General features: G+C 34.6%; 1 protein-coding gene across 25 annotated transcripts in view; it reads right to left on the minus strand.

Annotated features, from left to right (window-relative positions):
• LOC145668871 (coiled-coil domain-containing protein AGAP005037-like) overlaps positions 1 to 14997 on the minus strand; it is a 1021830-nt gene that overhangs the window by 225333 nt on the left and 781500 nt on the right. For 24 of the 25 annotated variants that reach the window (XM_081737111.1, XM_081737106.1, XM_081737121.1 and 21 more), the window contains one exon: positions 11162 to 11318. In XM_081737111.1, coding sequence (XP_081593237.1) covers positions 11162 to 11318 — 157 coding nt within the window. The remainder of the gene's footprint in view (positions 1 to 11161; positions 11319 to 14997) is intronic. The other variant, XM_081737107.1, reaches the window with a different exon arrangement.

Here is a 14997-nt window from a genome sequence, read left to right on the forward strand (position 1 = left end):
TCAATTTCACCTGCAAAGCAAATTTCAAATATTTCTGGACCACTACGTTAAAGATCAAACTCCCAGTACTGAGGAATCAGTGTGGGATTCTGATTAAGTGACGGAAAGATATGAGTAAACTAAATATGTTGTTTCTTGTATTACATTATTGTGAAAATAGAAACTGAGTTTATGCACAATGACTGTTGTTTCATTTCCAGACATTACGGTATTGCTTAAACATCAGTGTATTCCTTTTCCAAATCACAGTTATAGTATCTAAAACCAATGTAACAGACTTATAAGTTCCATAATAACACAAGTCCAGTATTTTCATTATTTTATTATAGGCAAATTACTTGTAATACTCGTTATTTTAATACTTAGTGACATTTGTTATCCAGCAAAGTGTAAGTAGGAAAAAATATATATATAATTTGCAAGTTCAAATTTCCAAGACATTCAGTTTTTATTGACTTTCTCAATATCTCTTCAGCTGGACTTATGTGATTATGGAAGTCACGGCTTCATTCGATATTTTTTTTTGCCTGTAAATCCATGTTGAAGTAATGTACTTCTGCAGTACATATAGAATAACAGGTAAGTTCTTCCGAATTGACTTACTTCAACCTAACAAAATTTCACTATAACAAATCAATTTCGAAGGTCTTCCAAAATTTCGTTATGATCGAGCAGTTCATGAACACAACACTACGATTAAAGCTTCTTATTTTTTTCCCCTGATGATGTTCATAAGAAAAACTGTTTAATAATTAAAACCTGAGAGTAAAAAGGATTATATAACTTTTTCACACTTCGTACTTTTTCTGCAGCTACTAGGAATTATTATCTTTAAAATGAAATGAAATACTACGTTATTTTTATGTACTGAAAATTAGATTGATTTTCTTCCTATTAAATTTTTACATGGTAGATACGAGGGTTGCCAATTCTGATAAATAAAATTACCGACACTCATTAACAGATTTGAAATAATTTTGTTTTAATCCTTAACAAGAATTTTAGGAATGATAAAAAATGGATCAAAAGATTGCGATCTTGGTCAATAATTAATTTTTAAATCAGGAGCTACAAAATTTTTGAACGGCCCCGAAATCGAGTTTTCGTATTTTCTATGGAATAAGCACATCATAGTGAGTTAAGTGATAGTTTGGGCATAGCTACACTATATGTAGTTCTTCAGATATAAGGCATACAAAAAAATTTTTGATTAAAATATATTGGATAGATTGATCCATAAAAATATATAGTTGAATCTGTCAAAACTACCGATTCAGTCGGTTAAATACCGGTCAGTTGGTAATTCTAGAAGACACTGCTACATAATCAACACTTATCCGTACGAAAAAAGAATACAAAACAAAAGCTCTGTTTAAAGAAAAGGCTTGACAAATAATTTGAAGCTTGAGGTCACTCTTCCATGAAGAAAATCAATACTATGATTACTAATCCAGTTATTTGACGTAAACAGGATATTGTTTTACACAATGTTTATCAAAATCTATTAAAATATTGGATTTATGCAGTTGAGCTGTTGTTGATCTACTTACCACGGTTCATAGCACTAATACGTGTTACTGTTGGCTTCATTTTTTAAGTTAGAATGGGAAAAAAATATCCGTGAAAGCTATAACTGAATTGTATTCAGATGAATCATTTCCACATAATTATTTCGAATATGTAAATAAGTTGTTTATAAACTTTTCCATGGAGCTTTTTTTTTTTTTTTAATTCATCACCGAAGTGTCTGTTATTTATTAACGAACAATATCAACATCAATTAACAAATAACAATTTTTGAAAAAAAAAAAGCTTAAAATATGGTTTGTGTCTATTTTATCTATCTTCTAACATACCATAGGGGAACTTTTTTTTTTTTTTGTTGGATACAAACTCGAATAGTGGTTCGGATCACTCGTCAAATAGTAGGGTTGTTTCAAACAGCCTCTGTGCTGAAAATGATACGGAATTCCAAACAATCTCTAAACTTGATAACAAAATCCGACTATACTCCGCGTTACCCGAATTGGCGCATGGCGTCAGCCAATAAGCTCGCAGTGTGATGTTACTAAATCCCCAGAGACAAATCTAATAACTCATAATTGTCCACAAATATCAACAAAATCAATTGATATAATATAGGCGAGTATAATATAAGCGAGGGGTCCTTGATCCCAGGGCATGCAGAGTTTATAATCGACAATATTGTATCCGTGGGTTCTCTCGGGGTTCTCCCGCTTCCTTCCACATTGTCACTACAGCAATGCTTTTACAATCATTCACTTTTATTAATCCATGACCTTATAGGATTATTCATGGACATAAAACTGAAAGATGTCATTTCATTTTTACGATTAAGGCGCGGGAGAATAAAGTTCGATTCCCGAAAGCGGTAAATGCGGTTTGAATATCACTTTAAACTGTAAATATAGATTTTCTGTTGAAAATGGACGTTTTAAAACGTGAAATATGCTACCAAAGGCCCATAAATTGAATAAATGATTTGGAAATATGCACATCCAACGAAATACTTTTTTTTTTTTTTTTTTTTTTTTTAAAGAATATAAATAGTTCTTTAGACTTTCTGATGGTACTTCATGATTGCTCAAGCCGACAGTTGGCAACCCTTGAGGAAACGAGGCGGAATAGTTTTCTTTAAGTAAAGGAAGGCGAGAGTAAAAGAGTTTATTAGTACATGCCATAACATGTATTGGTTGATTTCTGGTGTTTTACAACCGTTTCTGTGCCAGATCCCGAATGATTCAGGGTTCATATACCTCGCTTCTGTTTACATAACTTTATTTTTGGGCCTCGGCTGTCTCTCCATCGTCGGCGCGATATGAAAATTTGTATTCTTCTTAAACAAACTACTTTTGAGAGATGCCACACGACGAAACCAAATACAAATAAGCAACTACAAGCCACAAAATTATGATCTGTTTACGTTTTTTCTCCTTACTTTAACTTTTAAAATTGCGCATCCTTGTTTTATGTATAGTTACATATCGCAGCTGAATTTCATATTTCTTACTCAACCATATAATTTTAAAGGCTTTTTAGGTTGAAACATCCAAAAAATTTAGCCTCAGCAATCTTGTAGTTATGAAAAATTAAATGAAATTTTTAAGTTTGACGTCCCACGTTACGCTGGATAGGCTAAAGAAGTCCACGTTGATGATGAGCAATGAATGAAATATTGGAATGAAAAAAGTGGAAGGAAACGGGAGAACCCCGAGGAAACCCACGGGCACGGTGTTTGTCCATCACAAAGCTTACTTGGTGTGAGCTGGGATTGAACCAAGGACTTCATGCACCAGAGGTTAGCGCTCTACCACTGAGCCACCGCGGCCCCCTTATAGTTAAGAGACAGCTATATTTCGGAGATAATTCCAGCAGAGAAAGGTATATTCTTAAAAGTGTTGAGAATGTGTGCCATCTTTGTTTCTTAACCCCATTGATCTATACCAGCGTTTCCCAACCTTTTTCAACTTGCGGCACACTACAGGTGTAACTTGAATTCTCGCGGCACACCCATATATATATCTATATATATCTATATATATCTATATCTATCTATCTATCTATCTATATATATATATATATATATATATATATATATATATATATATATATATATATATATATATATATATATATATATATATATATATATATATAATTACCGTGGTATTTTAATGTGATTACTAATTTCCTTCTTACAGAGAAGAAAGCTCGATCACTGATTTTCCCCCGTGCTAAATCATTATACTTATTTTTCATTCTAATTTTAAAATAGAAAACAATAGCAATGAAATATAGGACTCGGGTTTTTAAAAATTCACTTTCTCTTTCGAAAACTGTATCTAACCTCTAACTAAAAGGGAAGATCACTAAATAACGAACAAATAAACAAATCTCCTATACTTTTAAAACACAAATGTAGGTAATTTGTATGCATGCTTGCTTTGTTGAATTTATTGAATGATATGTTAAAATTTCAAGTTACGAAATAGTCTGCAACAATAAAGAAGTAATAATGGTCATGACAATGATAAATACGTTTTTCAACATTAAAAATGTACAGAAAAGTAACACAGTATGAAATTTAAAATTGTAGATTTATAGTAGAGGTTCATAGTATTGTGAAATATACATTTTCCCCTGTCTTGCAATTTGGTTCGTATAGAATTAATAATTTGTTTCGATTTTCTCGCGGCACACCAGCGGCCCATTCGCGGCACACCAGTGTGCCGCGGCACACCGGTTGGGAAACGCTGATCTATACGATAAACTGTTTACTTTCAATTACTGTAGTAACTTACCTTCTACTTTGAAAATGGAATCTCAGTTTAACGTCCCACGTTTACGCCCTTTACACTAAGGAAATGAAATGAAATCTTTCAGTTTTACGTCTCACGATTAAGCCGGCTACGCTAAAGAAGATGGTGATGATGATAAATGAGTGCAATGGTGGAATGAATGAAGTGGGAGGAAATAGGAGAATCTCGAGAAAACCCGACATACACGGTGTTTGTCCACCACAAAGCAAAACTTGACGCCAGCTCGGATCGAACCAGGAAGCCACGCACCAGAGGTGAACGCACTACCACTGAGCCACCGTGACCCCTTTTAGACTAAGGGAGACGGATAATTAAGGCAAGTGGACGATGATGATGGAATAGGTGGAATGACAATGTAGGAGGAAACTGCAGTGCCTCGAGAAAATTCACGGAACGATGGGTGGGCATTGAACCAGAGACCCAACGAGCCAGGAGTAAGCACTCTATTATTGAGCCACCATCCCCCGACTTTTTGCTTTGGAATTAACTGCAATTTTAATTGTTTGCATTTCGTAAAGCCTGGCTATTTCAGGTGTGCCCTCGGAAAATATGCGGAAATACTTTGGCTCCACCCCTACCTCTGTACACAGGGAAAAGAAGTGAATCTGTGTTGCCAATTTGTTATTCAGACGTGTGGTCCTGACGAGTGAAGATTGTAGGCTACTTAGAATGGTTAACAAGATAGAGCACAGCGAAATCTGCGAAATAGTTCATTGTGGCAACGCTTCTGCATCCAACAATTGAAAGATCTCGGTCGCAGCAACTTCTCCCTCCTCTTTCGAGGGAGGTACGAGAAAACACAGATCGACAGCAGCACCAGAAGGGGCACACTTGAAATAGAAAAGCTAGTTAAATGACCCTTTTTTTTGGAAAATGAATTTGCATTACACGTAAATTTAATAATAATGGAATCACGGTAGTTGGCCTTGTAAGATTCGTATGTCAGTTACTCCACACGATCTCTTGTAAGAAAGCGAAATTTTGGTTTCTGTTTTTTAGCAATATATAGCTAGAGCGATTATTTCGGGCAAGTTCCTTAATGGAGTCAATCCATTAACATTTTAACAGTAGCTAAATATATCCTATTCATTAACTCATTCATGTATGGTCTTGTTCAAAAAATCTTCGCTACCCACCGTAATTTAGAAGGCGATATTCAGGCAACCGTGTCTAGGAAATTCCAAAACTGGATCTTAAAAAAAAAAAAAAAAAAAAAAAGACGTGAATTGAGAAAAAAAAACAAACATTTCTTTGATTTAATTCCAATTGTAGATAAGAGTACAGTACTTTTCAAAGAGAGCTGGGTGGTCACGATTTTTTGGATAAGACTGTGCGTATTGCATAACACTAATAAGCAACCCTCAAAACATTGAAGAGTTGCGGGTTGCATTAACAACTAAGCGAAAATGTTCAGGTATCTTTAAATATAAACGCAGTTATGTTCATTCACAAATGTACGCATTGCATTATACACTTTACCGTCTTTAGTGGCTCAGTGGTACAGCAATCAGCTCTGGTGCGTGGGGTTACTGGTTCGATCCCAGCTTGCGCCAAGTGCGCTTTGTGATGGACACACACCGTGTTCACGGGTTTTCTTTGGGTTTTTCCTGGGGCCGCGGAGACTCAGTAGTAGAACGTTCACCTCTAGTGCATTGGGTCCGTGGTTCCAACCCAGCTCGCTCCAAGTGAAGTTTGTAGTGAGCAAACACCGTGTTCATGGGTTTTCTCGGGGGTTCTCCCTGGGGCCGCGGAGACTCAGTGGTAGAGCGTTCACCTCTGGTGCATTCGGTTCGTGGTTCGATCCTAGCTCGCTCCAAGTGAAGTTTGTAGTGGACAAACACCGTGTGCGTGGGTTTCTTTGGGATTCTCTCGTTTCCTCCTACTTCCTTCATTCCACCATTTTCATTCATTTCTCATCATCACCATCTCCTTTAGCCTAACCGGCATAATCGTGGGACGTAAAACTTAAAAGATTTCATTTTCATTTATTTTACAAATGTAAATGGATGTCAGAGAACTTGAAAAGTTAATGCAGTAAGAACGGCTTATCTTACCAGATGTACTGAACAGAAATCGAACTTGAGACTTCGTTTCCCAGAAATAAATATCCCATCACGAGCTATCCGAACTCCATACACGACATATACACATTTTTATTGCTAATTCTTAACTATTGTCATTAAAAAAAAAGTAAGTTATAGGAAACGGCGACATTCATCTCACAGCTACACTGTCGCCAATTCATTAAATTATTGAGAAAAACAGAACACAAATTAAAGTCTCTGTAGAAAATGAAAAAAGTACAGAACAGAAAGAAAACTACAGAACAAGTCAAAACTGTCAAACAAATATAAGTGTTTCCATTGTGTTGGTCCATCTTTCAGACTTTTTTTTTTTCAAGAGTAGGGAAAAGAAGCAAGACATTAACCATGGTAATGGAGCAGCCATGGTCTGAGTCTGAGTGTTACGAGAAGATTAAACGATCAAATTCTGTTTTTTTTTTTTTTCTGAAAAAGTACGAAGAGGATTGGGGCGTTGTTGAATATGGAAACGGGGAAAACTTGCGAGCTTTGCTAAACCGACAACTCAACATGAAAATTTTATTACCGATGTAACACACGTGATATGGCAACACAGCGTTCTTCTGGATCAATACAGAGAGGTCAAGGGAGGTTGTAGCAGCCGCGGTGTTGGAATCAATGGACTACTAGTAAAGCGGAGGCTATTCCAAAGCAATGTAAAACCTCCGGTTTCCCATACATACATCCCAGTACAGACAAAGTCATTTCTCTCAGCATTTGCCAATTTAATCTGACGATCTCGAGACTTGTAGTTTTGCAGTTAGAAGAGAGTTTGATTCAACCGACGACGAGAAAGCGGTCAAGTGACGGAGAGAAAAGGCATGTCGCATCATTTCATCTTCAGGAGATGAATCCTCTCATCTCTTATGTCTCTCCTCAAACTCTTTATTTTTCTTTTTCTCTACAACGAGTAGTAGCAGTAGGTTAATGACAAATTAGTAGACTGTCTGGAAATTTTAGCTCTTTAATATTTACTGATAAGCTCACTTGAAGTTAGTGAGATTACGTACAGACAGTGACGTAATTAAGGGGGGCAAACGGGGCTTGAGCCCAGGGCGTCGGATCAGGGGGCGCAAAACTGGGCAAATATTTATTTTCACTATAAGGCAAGCAAAGGAGTTTTAGCAAAGTAGAGATTAAAAAAAAAAAAAAAACTCGAAAACTTAACAGAGCAACGACTCACCAACCTTAGGTTCATATCCATAAAGCATAAGTTAGCTTCAAAGCTATCGTTGAAGGACATTTAAAAAAACCTTCGCAGCCAAAACAGCTCGCACTGTTAAAAATAATTTCTTAAATTTGAGAAACCGTTTCTTATCTGTGCACCGAGACAATATTTTCTTAGAAATGAGATTCAGCAATTCTCATTTTATAAGGAAAGTAACATATTTTCTCGTTTCGCTTTATACAACCTCATCTACTTTTCTTCATTTCTCATTAATGGGAGTTTGAAACTCTTGTTTCTAAGAAAAGATATTCTCGGTGCACAGATAAGAAACGATTTCTCAGATTCAAGAAAGTATTTTTAACAGTGCACAAAGTTAAACTTAAGTTCCAGCTTTTTGTGTTTTCATTTAACTTTTTTTGATATCGATTTAAGAGATTTGCAAAATGTCCGAGTATAATACTCGAGACAACAGCTTGACTGTTTGTCATAATTATTCTATTCTAAAGCAACAGATTGTTGATTCATTCTACATGCATATCACGATATAATTCCACAAACATTGTGATTTGCAGTTATTATGGTAAGACTATAAGAATATGTCAACCATGCCACTCTCAGATTATTTGGCAATCAAATACTAATTAGTTTGGTGTTTTGTCTTGTACTAAAAATTAAATTACGTACTGCAATTTTGAAATCAAGCTTTACCACTTGAAGAAAAAATGGAATAGGAGAATTACTGTGTGATGCCAATATCAGGGGAGTGTAGTTGGGGAGTGTTTTGGTTTCGTTGGTCAGGGCGGGGGAGCGCTAAGACGATTGTTGACCCGGGTAACAACCAGTCTAGCTGTGTCGCTGGGTACGGTAGTGTTATTTCAATTTTCCAGGAAGATGCAAGATTGTCTACCACATAAAGAGTTACACGCCTTTTTTCTATTAGTATATTAGAATACAATTTATTAAAAAGCATGTGTTTCTCAAATTCAAGGGGAACACTGCCCTCTCTGCCCTCCTCAAATGATGCTCCTGCTGGGACCGTCATTTCAATAAAAGATTGCTACAAGGGATCTACGACATCAAAAATACTGGGAAACGCTGCTTTAAGCACATGCTTTGGGCGAGTGTGGGCCCTAGATCCAAACAGTGCTACAGTAAGCGTCCCAAATGAAAATCCGAGTGGTAATTTGGATTATATTTTAATACTCGGAATAGATTCTGCCTTTTTATAACCTAGGTATTGCATAAGAATAGGAAGCAAAATGAACTTGTGATGCGTTAATATGTTGTCAAAACTCTTCGCTAAGCTAATCTTCACTTGTTTGAATTTTAGTGAAGAACTTAAGACAGTGTAAAATATAATAACTTAAAGATAATAAAGATTATAACAACTCAAAGATAATGAAGAATGTAATAACTTAAAGATAATGAAGTATGTAATAACTCAAAGATAATGAAGAATATAATAAATTAAAGATAATGAATAATATAATAGCTTAAAGATAATGAAGAAAATAATATCTTAAAGATAATGAAGAATATAATAACTCAAAGATAATGAAGAATATAATAACTTAAAGATAATGAAGAATATAATAACTTAAAGATAATTAATAATATAATAACTTAAAGATAATGAAGAAAATAATATCTTAAAGATAATGAAGAATATAGAAATACAGAAAGTAAACTAGGTGGTATCTACACAACAATAAATATACTAATAATCTTTACCAGGCCTTTTCTGATAGACCAGAAATTTGGGTGACCAGTTTATGACACCATAATTGTTGGACATCCAAATTTATACACTATATGGAAGATGTGGAAAACAATTATTACTTCATAAAATAGAGTTTTGTACATACTATCTGGTTCACTTCCTGCATTTTTGATTTTCTTCATTCTCATCAAATCATTCTTTCCAATAAAAAAAAAATGGGTTGAGCTTACGGAAGTGCATTAAAAATCAAAATATCATTGTAATATCATGTCAATTGGCGTATATCGGAGCGTAAAATCTTAAAAAGTTTTATGCATTGTATATTCTCAGTATGATTTCAACATAACTAACAATGAATTAAGTGATTTCATAGCATGGAAATGTGATAAAAGGTTATAGCTGCCAACTGTGCGCGAGGCGTGTCTTGAGCGAGCCGATTTATTTCAAATCTACGAGATACAAGCTGCGATAACTTAACATGCGAACGAATTAGGTAAACGAGCCTTATGCAAATTATACATTTCGTGCTAAAGAAATGTTCCTTGCTATGGGTTTCTCTTAAAAAAAAAAAAAAAAAAATGCTTAATAAACATGTTTTTTCGGCGTCAAAATATGCTCCGTAACTGTACGGTTGCTGCTGTTTCCCATTAATCATTTATAAACAAAGCATCCTTTTCCTCCCTTCTTGAAGTTATCAGACATTACAATATTGGGTTCTAGTTTACACAAGTCCAATATGAATTACGGCCTTCACTGAGTTTATATACGAGATTTATGATGCTCATTTACAATCCCAAACAAACAGTAAGTTGTTTAGTGAAATTCAAGTCTGAAAACTAGAAGTTAGCAAATATGAAGGACATTTTCCAAATACGAACTTAGTAACTGGTTACTACCAAACTGTTCCCATTGCTTTATCCTGATTCTATTAACACATGTCTAGGGGTAAGTAAAATATTTACGAAACTCGCATTTTACTTCTCATATATGATATAAAAGAACACTTAGTTTACAGTGAAAATCTGGCGTCCCAAGTTGATAGATATGTAACTAAAAAATTCGTATGAACATTTTAAGTGCAAAAATAAGGGCGCCGATCCTGGCGGACCCGGGCCCCCAATGTTCATGTGGGCCCAAAGTATTTTATGAATATGTGTTTTTATTGTTATATGTACTTTTTATGAATATACAATATTTGGCATAATTTGAATTCAATTTGTCTTAATATCCTCATATATGCTTTCTTAGAACCTTGTCTGCAACCAAAGAGACATCTGAATGTCTCCCCCCTCCCCAAAGTTACAGAAAAATCGGCGCCCTTATGCAAAAGGTCATATTCTTAAAAAATAAATAAGTGTTTTCGACAAGCTCGTCATTATTATGGAACACACCCTGTAAAATAATTTCAGTGTCCTCCAGAAGTGATTACTAAAATATTTCTTACGGCTTTGCTTTAATTTACCACAAGGGGTTCTGAACCAAAAAAAAAAAAAAAAAAAAAAGATTACTTTTTCTTTTTTTTAACCTAAAAGGACATATTTGTTATTTTGAAATAATAATGCCTTGAAAATTCATCACTAACCCTAGTCATAAGCAGTACCATCATTCTTGAGAGCCATACCAAGGGCACCTTTCCCTCAAAAGTCCTATCATTCTTTACACTTTCTGAGTGAATGATCAAACAAATCCCCCTTGATCACGGGTCAGAGCACTCAACTTTGCCTGCGAGTAAAACTGCCCCTACCGACTGTCTCAGAGGAATTAACACTACCAATAATAGTGATGCCAGCTGTTTACACGCATAAATGATACCAAGTAAAGTAAAATAAGTAAAAAAAGATCGTGTACTCACTTTGGTCTTATGGATGTGTTGATGTTGGTATTCGCTGTCGAATTCAGGCTCGCTGAAATAGGATTGGTCCTGGTCCCACATTGGCACTGCACTTCCATTCACATCAGACTCGAACAGCCGGAGAACCGACCGGTCCCGGATGTCCCTTAAATGAGATCTGCTTTGCTTAGGAACTTCAACTAATTAGAACTGATTATAGAAACTTATCCTATTACTTATACGTATCTTTTAGCTAACCAAGCACAGACTGATTGAAACTGGGGTATGGGACGAGAAAATTTGATGCTACAGTAAATTCGTGTGTTTTCAACTCTATTAATGATTGTTTTCGTTGGATTCAAGTCTGGGCGTTTGTTCTATCGTGAATACTATCGTTTTGTGTCAATTCATGAATTAAAGATTGCGTAATTTTTCATCAATTCAATAAAGCAGTAGTATCAAATCATATTTTCATGGGATAGTTGGTTGTTTTGTACGTATTTACGTCTTTTGTTAGCGACGAGGCTATATGGGACGGTACCTACAGTTTAAAGTGGGGTGAGAACAACTGTATTGACATATATGCTCCCCCACCGAAAACCATACCCAGGAGTATCGGATCTAGAAGATAAAAACTGGGGGACCACACAGAACCCTGACCATGATAGGTATATATGAGTTTATTATATAAATAACAGCTTAAACTTTCAAATATATATAATTATTTTTGTCATTCAAAAAACGTTTTCGACCCCGGTTTAGATCCGCCACTGATACCCAGAAAGGAGGGCCCATATGATTATGCTTCATTGCAGTTATTACATACTTTAATAGATATTTCTGAAACAAATCGTTGCCAGATGTTCTTAGTATTTTTTGACTTCGCTCCCAATATGGTACATCCTTTTAATGCATTTTTTTTTTTTAAAAAAAATAGGTCATTGGGTAAACATTTATTACCATAAAACCTGATTTTTATTATTATTGCTTACTTTATAGTTATACACATTTTATAAAATGAAATTCGGAATAAGATTTGGCTCCCAATTTCTGTAGATACAGCATTAATTTGCAGTTTTATTAGATCAAGCATTAATGAAGTGAGATCTGTTAAAAGTGGCTATTGGTAGGTGAAATGTATTCAATTCCGGTCTTTTAAAAATGTCCATCTGTTTTAATAACTAGTCTGTATTTTAATGTTTTACTCAATAGGAATTGAAAAAAAAAAAGAGAGAGAGAGAGAGAGAGCCGGAAAACGATAATGAGTACGTACATATCATAACCTGTGGATAATACAGTATAAGAAGTAATTAACGCACATATATTTTAAACATCAATCAAAAACAAATATAAGTAGCTTATGAATATATTTCTTTCATTATTGCCCAGAGATTGATTCCATGTCACTCGTTTATATACAGGGTGTTACAAAAAATTTTGGGAACAGATTGCTCATATCAAAATTTAAAAAAAAAGAACGTTCGTATGGACATGTGCTCAAAAGTGGATAGTTTCGGAGTTAGAGTGTGCCAAAAACGTGAAATAAATGAACTTTAAAATTCATAGCTCCTCTACTATGTGACCTGTCGTAGTTGGGTCAAGACATCACTGAGGAACTGGTATGTGAACCATCAAAATATCCATGTTTAAGTATTCCCCAGTACTTGAACATCAATTTTTAGAGAGGTAAGTGCAGGTACTCCCAAACACCTTCTCTAGAAATAATTGTACAGATACCGGAGGTTCTGAAAGATGGATATTTAGAGAGTACACACACCAGTTCCTCAGTGATGTCTTGACCCGACTACGATCGGTTCTATAGTGGTGGAACTGTAGAACCTTAAGGTTAGTTTAAAGGGACACATTTTGCCGATAGATGTCACTACAGTCTTCCTATCTCTCTCATGTATTTTTTTACCTTTCACAAAAATTCACGATTTCTCTTACAAATTTCAAGCTAGAATATTCAAATTTTTAGAGAAGGAATTTCATAACCTATCGAAGACAACAATCCGTGCCGATTTTTTATTTAGAATTTTCGTCATTGTTGAAATGGTTTGTTTGTTGAAAGGGATATCCAAACCTTTAACAATATAACTGTTTCAACAATGAAGAAAATTCTAAATGAGAAATCGGCACGGATTGTTGTCTTCGATAGGTTATGAAATTCCTTCTCTAAAAATTTGAATATTCTAGCTTGAAGTTTGTAAGAGAAATCGTAAATTTTTGTGAAAGGTAAAAAATACATGAGAGAGAGACGAAGACTGTAGTGACATCTATTGGCAAAACTTGTCCCTTTACACCAACCTTAACGTTCATTCTTTCACGTTTTTGGCACCCTATAACTACAAAGCTATGCACTTCCGACCACAGGTCCATATGATCTTTTTTTTTTTTTTTTTTCCTTTCTTATTTTGATGTAACGAATCTGTTCCCAAAATATTCTAACACATTTATGCAACACTCGTATATAGCGATGAGGAACATACCAAATTATTGAAAACGATTCTTGACATGTACGGATGGCAACAACTTTTGGATAATAAAATGTGTGTATGTATTGAGGCGAAAAGAAATTAATGTCCTATATTGATTTTAGAAATACAATCAAATTGCACAAAATTTGGGCAGCTTCTACTAATCTTTACAAATAATGAATCTTCGAACTTCAGATAATGTACAGTTTCTACTCAGTCTGTTCTTGGTAAAAAAAAAAAAAAAAAAAAAAACAATATTTAAAATAATATTCAAAATAATATTCAACACTACATTTTCCTCCTAGTTTGTACAAGTTCACTTCAATTACACAAACAATTTATCAATTCTATATATTCCTTTAAACCAGTGGTTCTCAACCTTTTCGAGCCTAGCGCCTCCTTGGGTGAATGCGATTGTCCCGAGTAACCCCGTCATCTTAATCCAATCTACCCCATGCGCAAGATTGAACGTAAGACTTGGACAAAACAGTCTAAGAACAAGAAAAAGGGTTCAATTCTTAAAATCAGGCTTGAAGAATCCACATTATTATTAGCAAAAAAAAGTTTAAACATTTGTTAATTTGTAAAATGCATAAAGGCTTTCGTCCGGTCATGATATCTCGAATACCTCCTAAACATTCTATCTCTTCCCAATCGCCCCTTTTTTGTTCCAGTGCTCATTTTGAAACGAGAATGCCCCATGGGGGCGCTAACACCCACGTTGAGAACCACTGCTTCAAATAACCAAAGTCTGATTTACCTATTGTGTCGTTTACATTACACGCAAACAAATTCTTGTATGTGTAATTTTCTTTAATTGCACAGCTCTATCTTTTTCTTAACATTGTACGCAAACAGTTGCTCGGTTTATGATCCTTCCTTTCTATATATATATATATATTTTTTTTAAGTAACATACAAACAATTCATCATATGCTTTAATAAACAATATAAAACTCATGGTTGGCATAATAACACAAACACAATGTTCCAATTCCATACTTTTCTTTAAATAACACACAATTGCTAATTTGGATTCCATTAAAAAAAAAAAAAAAAAAAAAAACACTGCACAATTGTTCCTAAAAATGTTTTCCGCTTCACTAAGTTATATCTCTGTAATAAATGGAATACTGAACCTAAATAACGACAAAGAAAAAAGAAAATAAAAAATCCTATACACTAATGAGGACATGATGAGTGAACGTGAAATAAAAACAAGGAAACAAGCAGTTAGGAAGAAACCTATATTTTGTAGCCCTTTGAATAAAAGATTGAGAAAAAAAATCACAAAACGTTTCGTATGAAGTACTGTATTATATGGGACAAATACATTGACATTACACAAAACTAATTTTAAAAGACTGCAGTGTTTTGGAG

This window comes from Thermobia domestica, chromosome 13, assembly GCF_964235325.1.
Source record: "Thermobia domestica chromosome 13, izTheDome1.hap1.1, whole genome shotgun sequence".
In the NCBI taxonomy this organism is placed as follows: Eukaryota; Metazoa; Arthropoda; class Insecta; order Zygentoma; family Lepismatidae; genus Thermobia; species Thermobia domestica.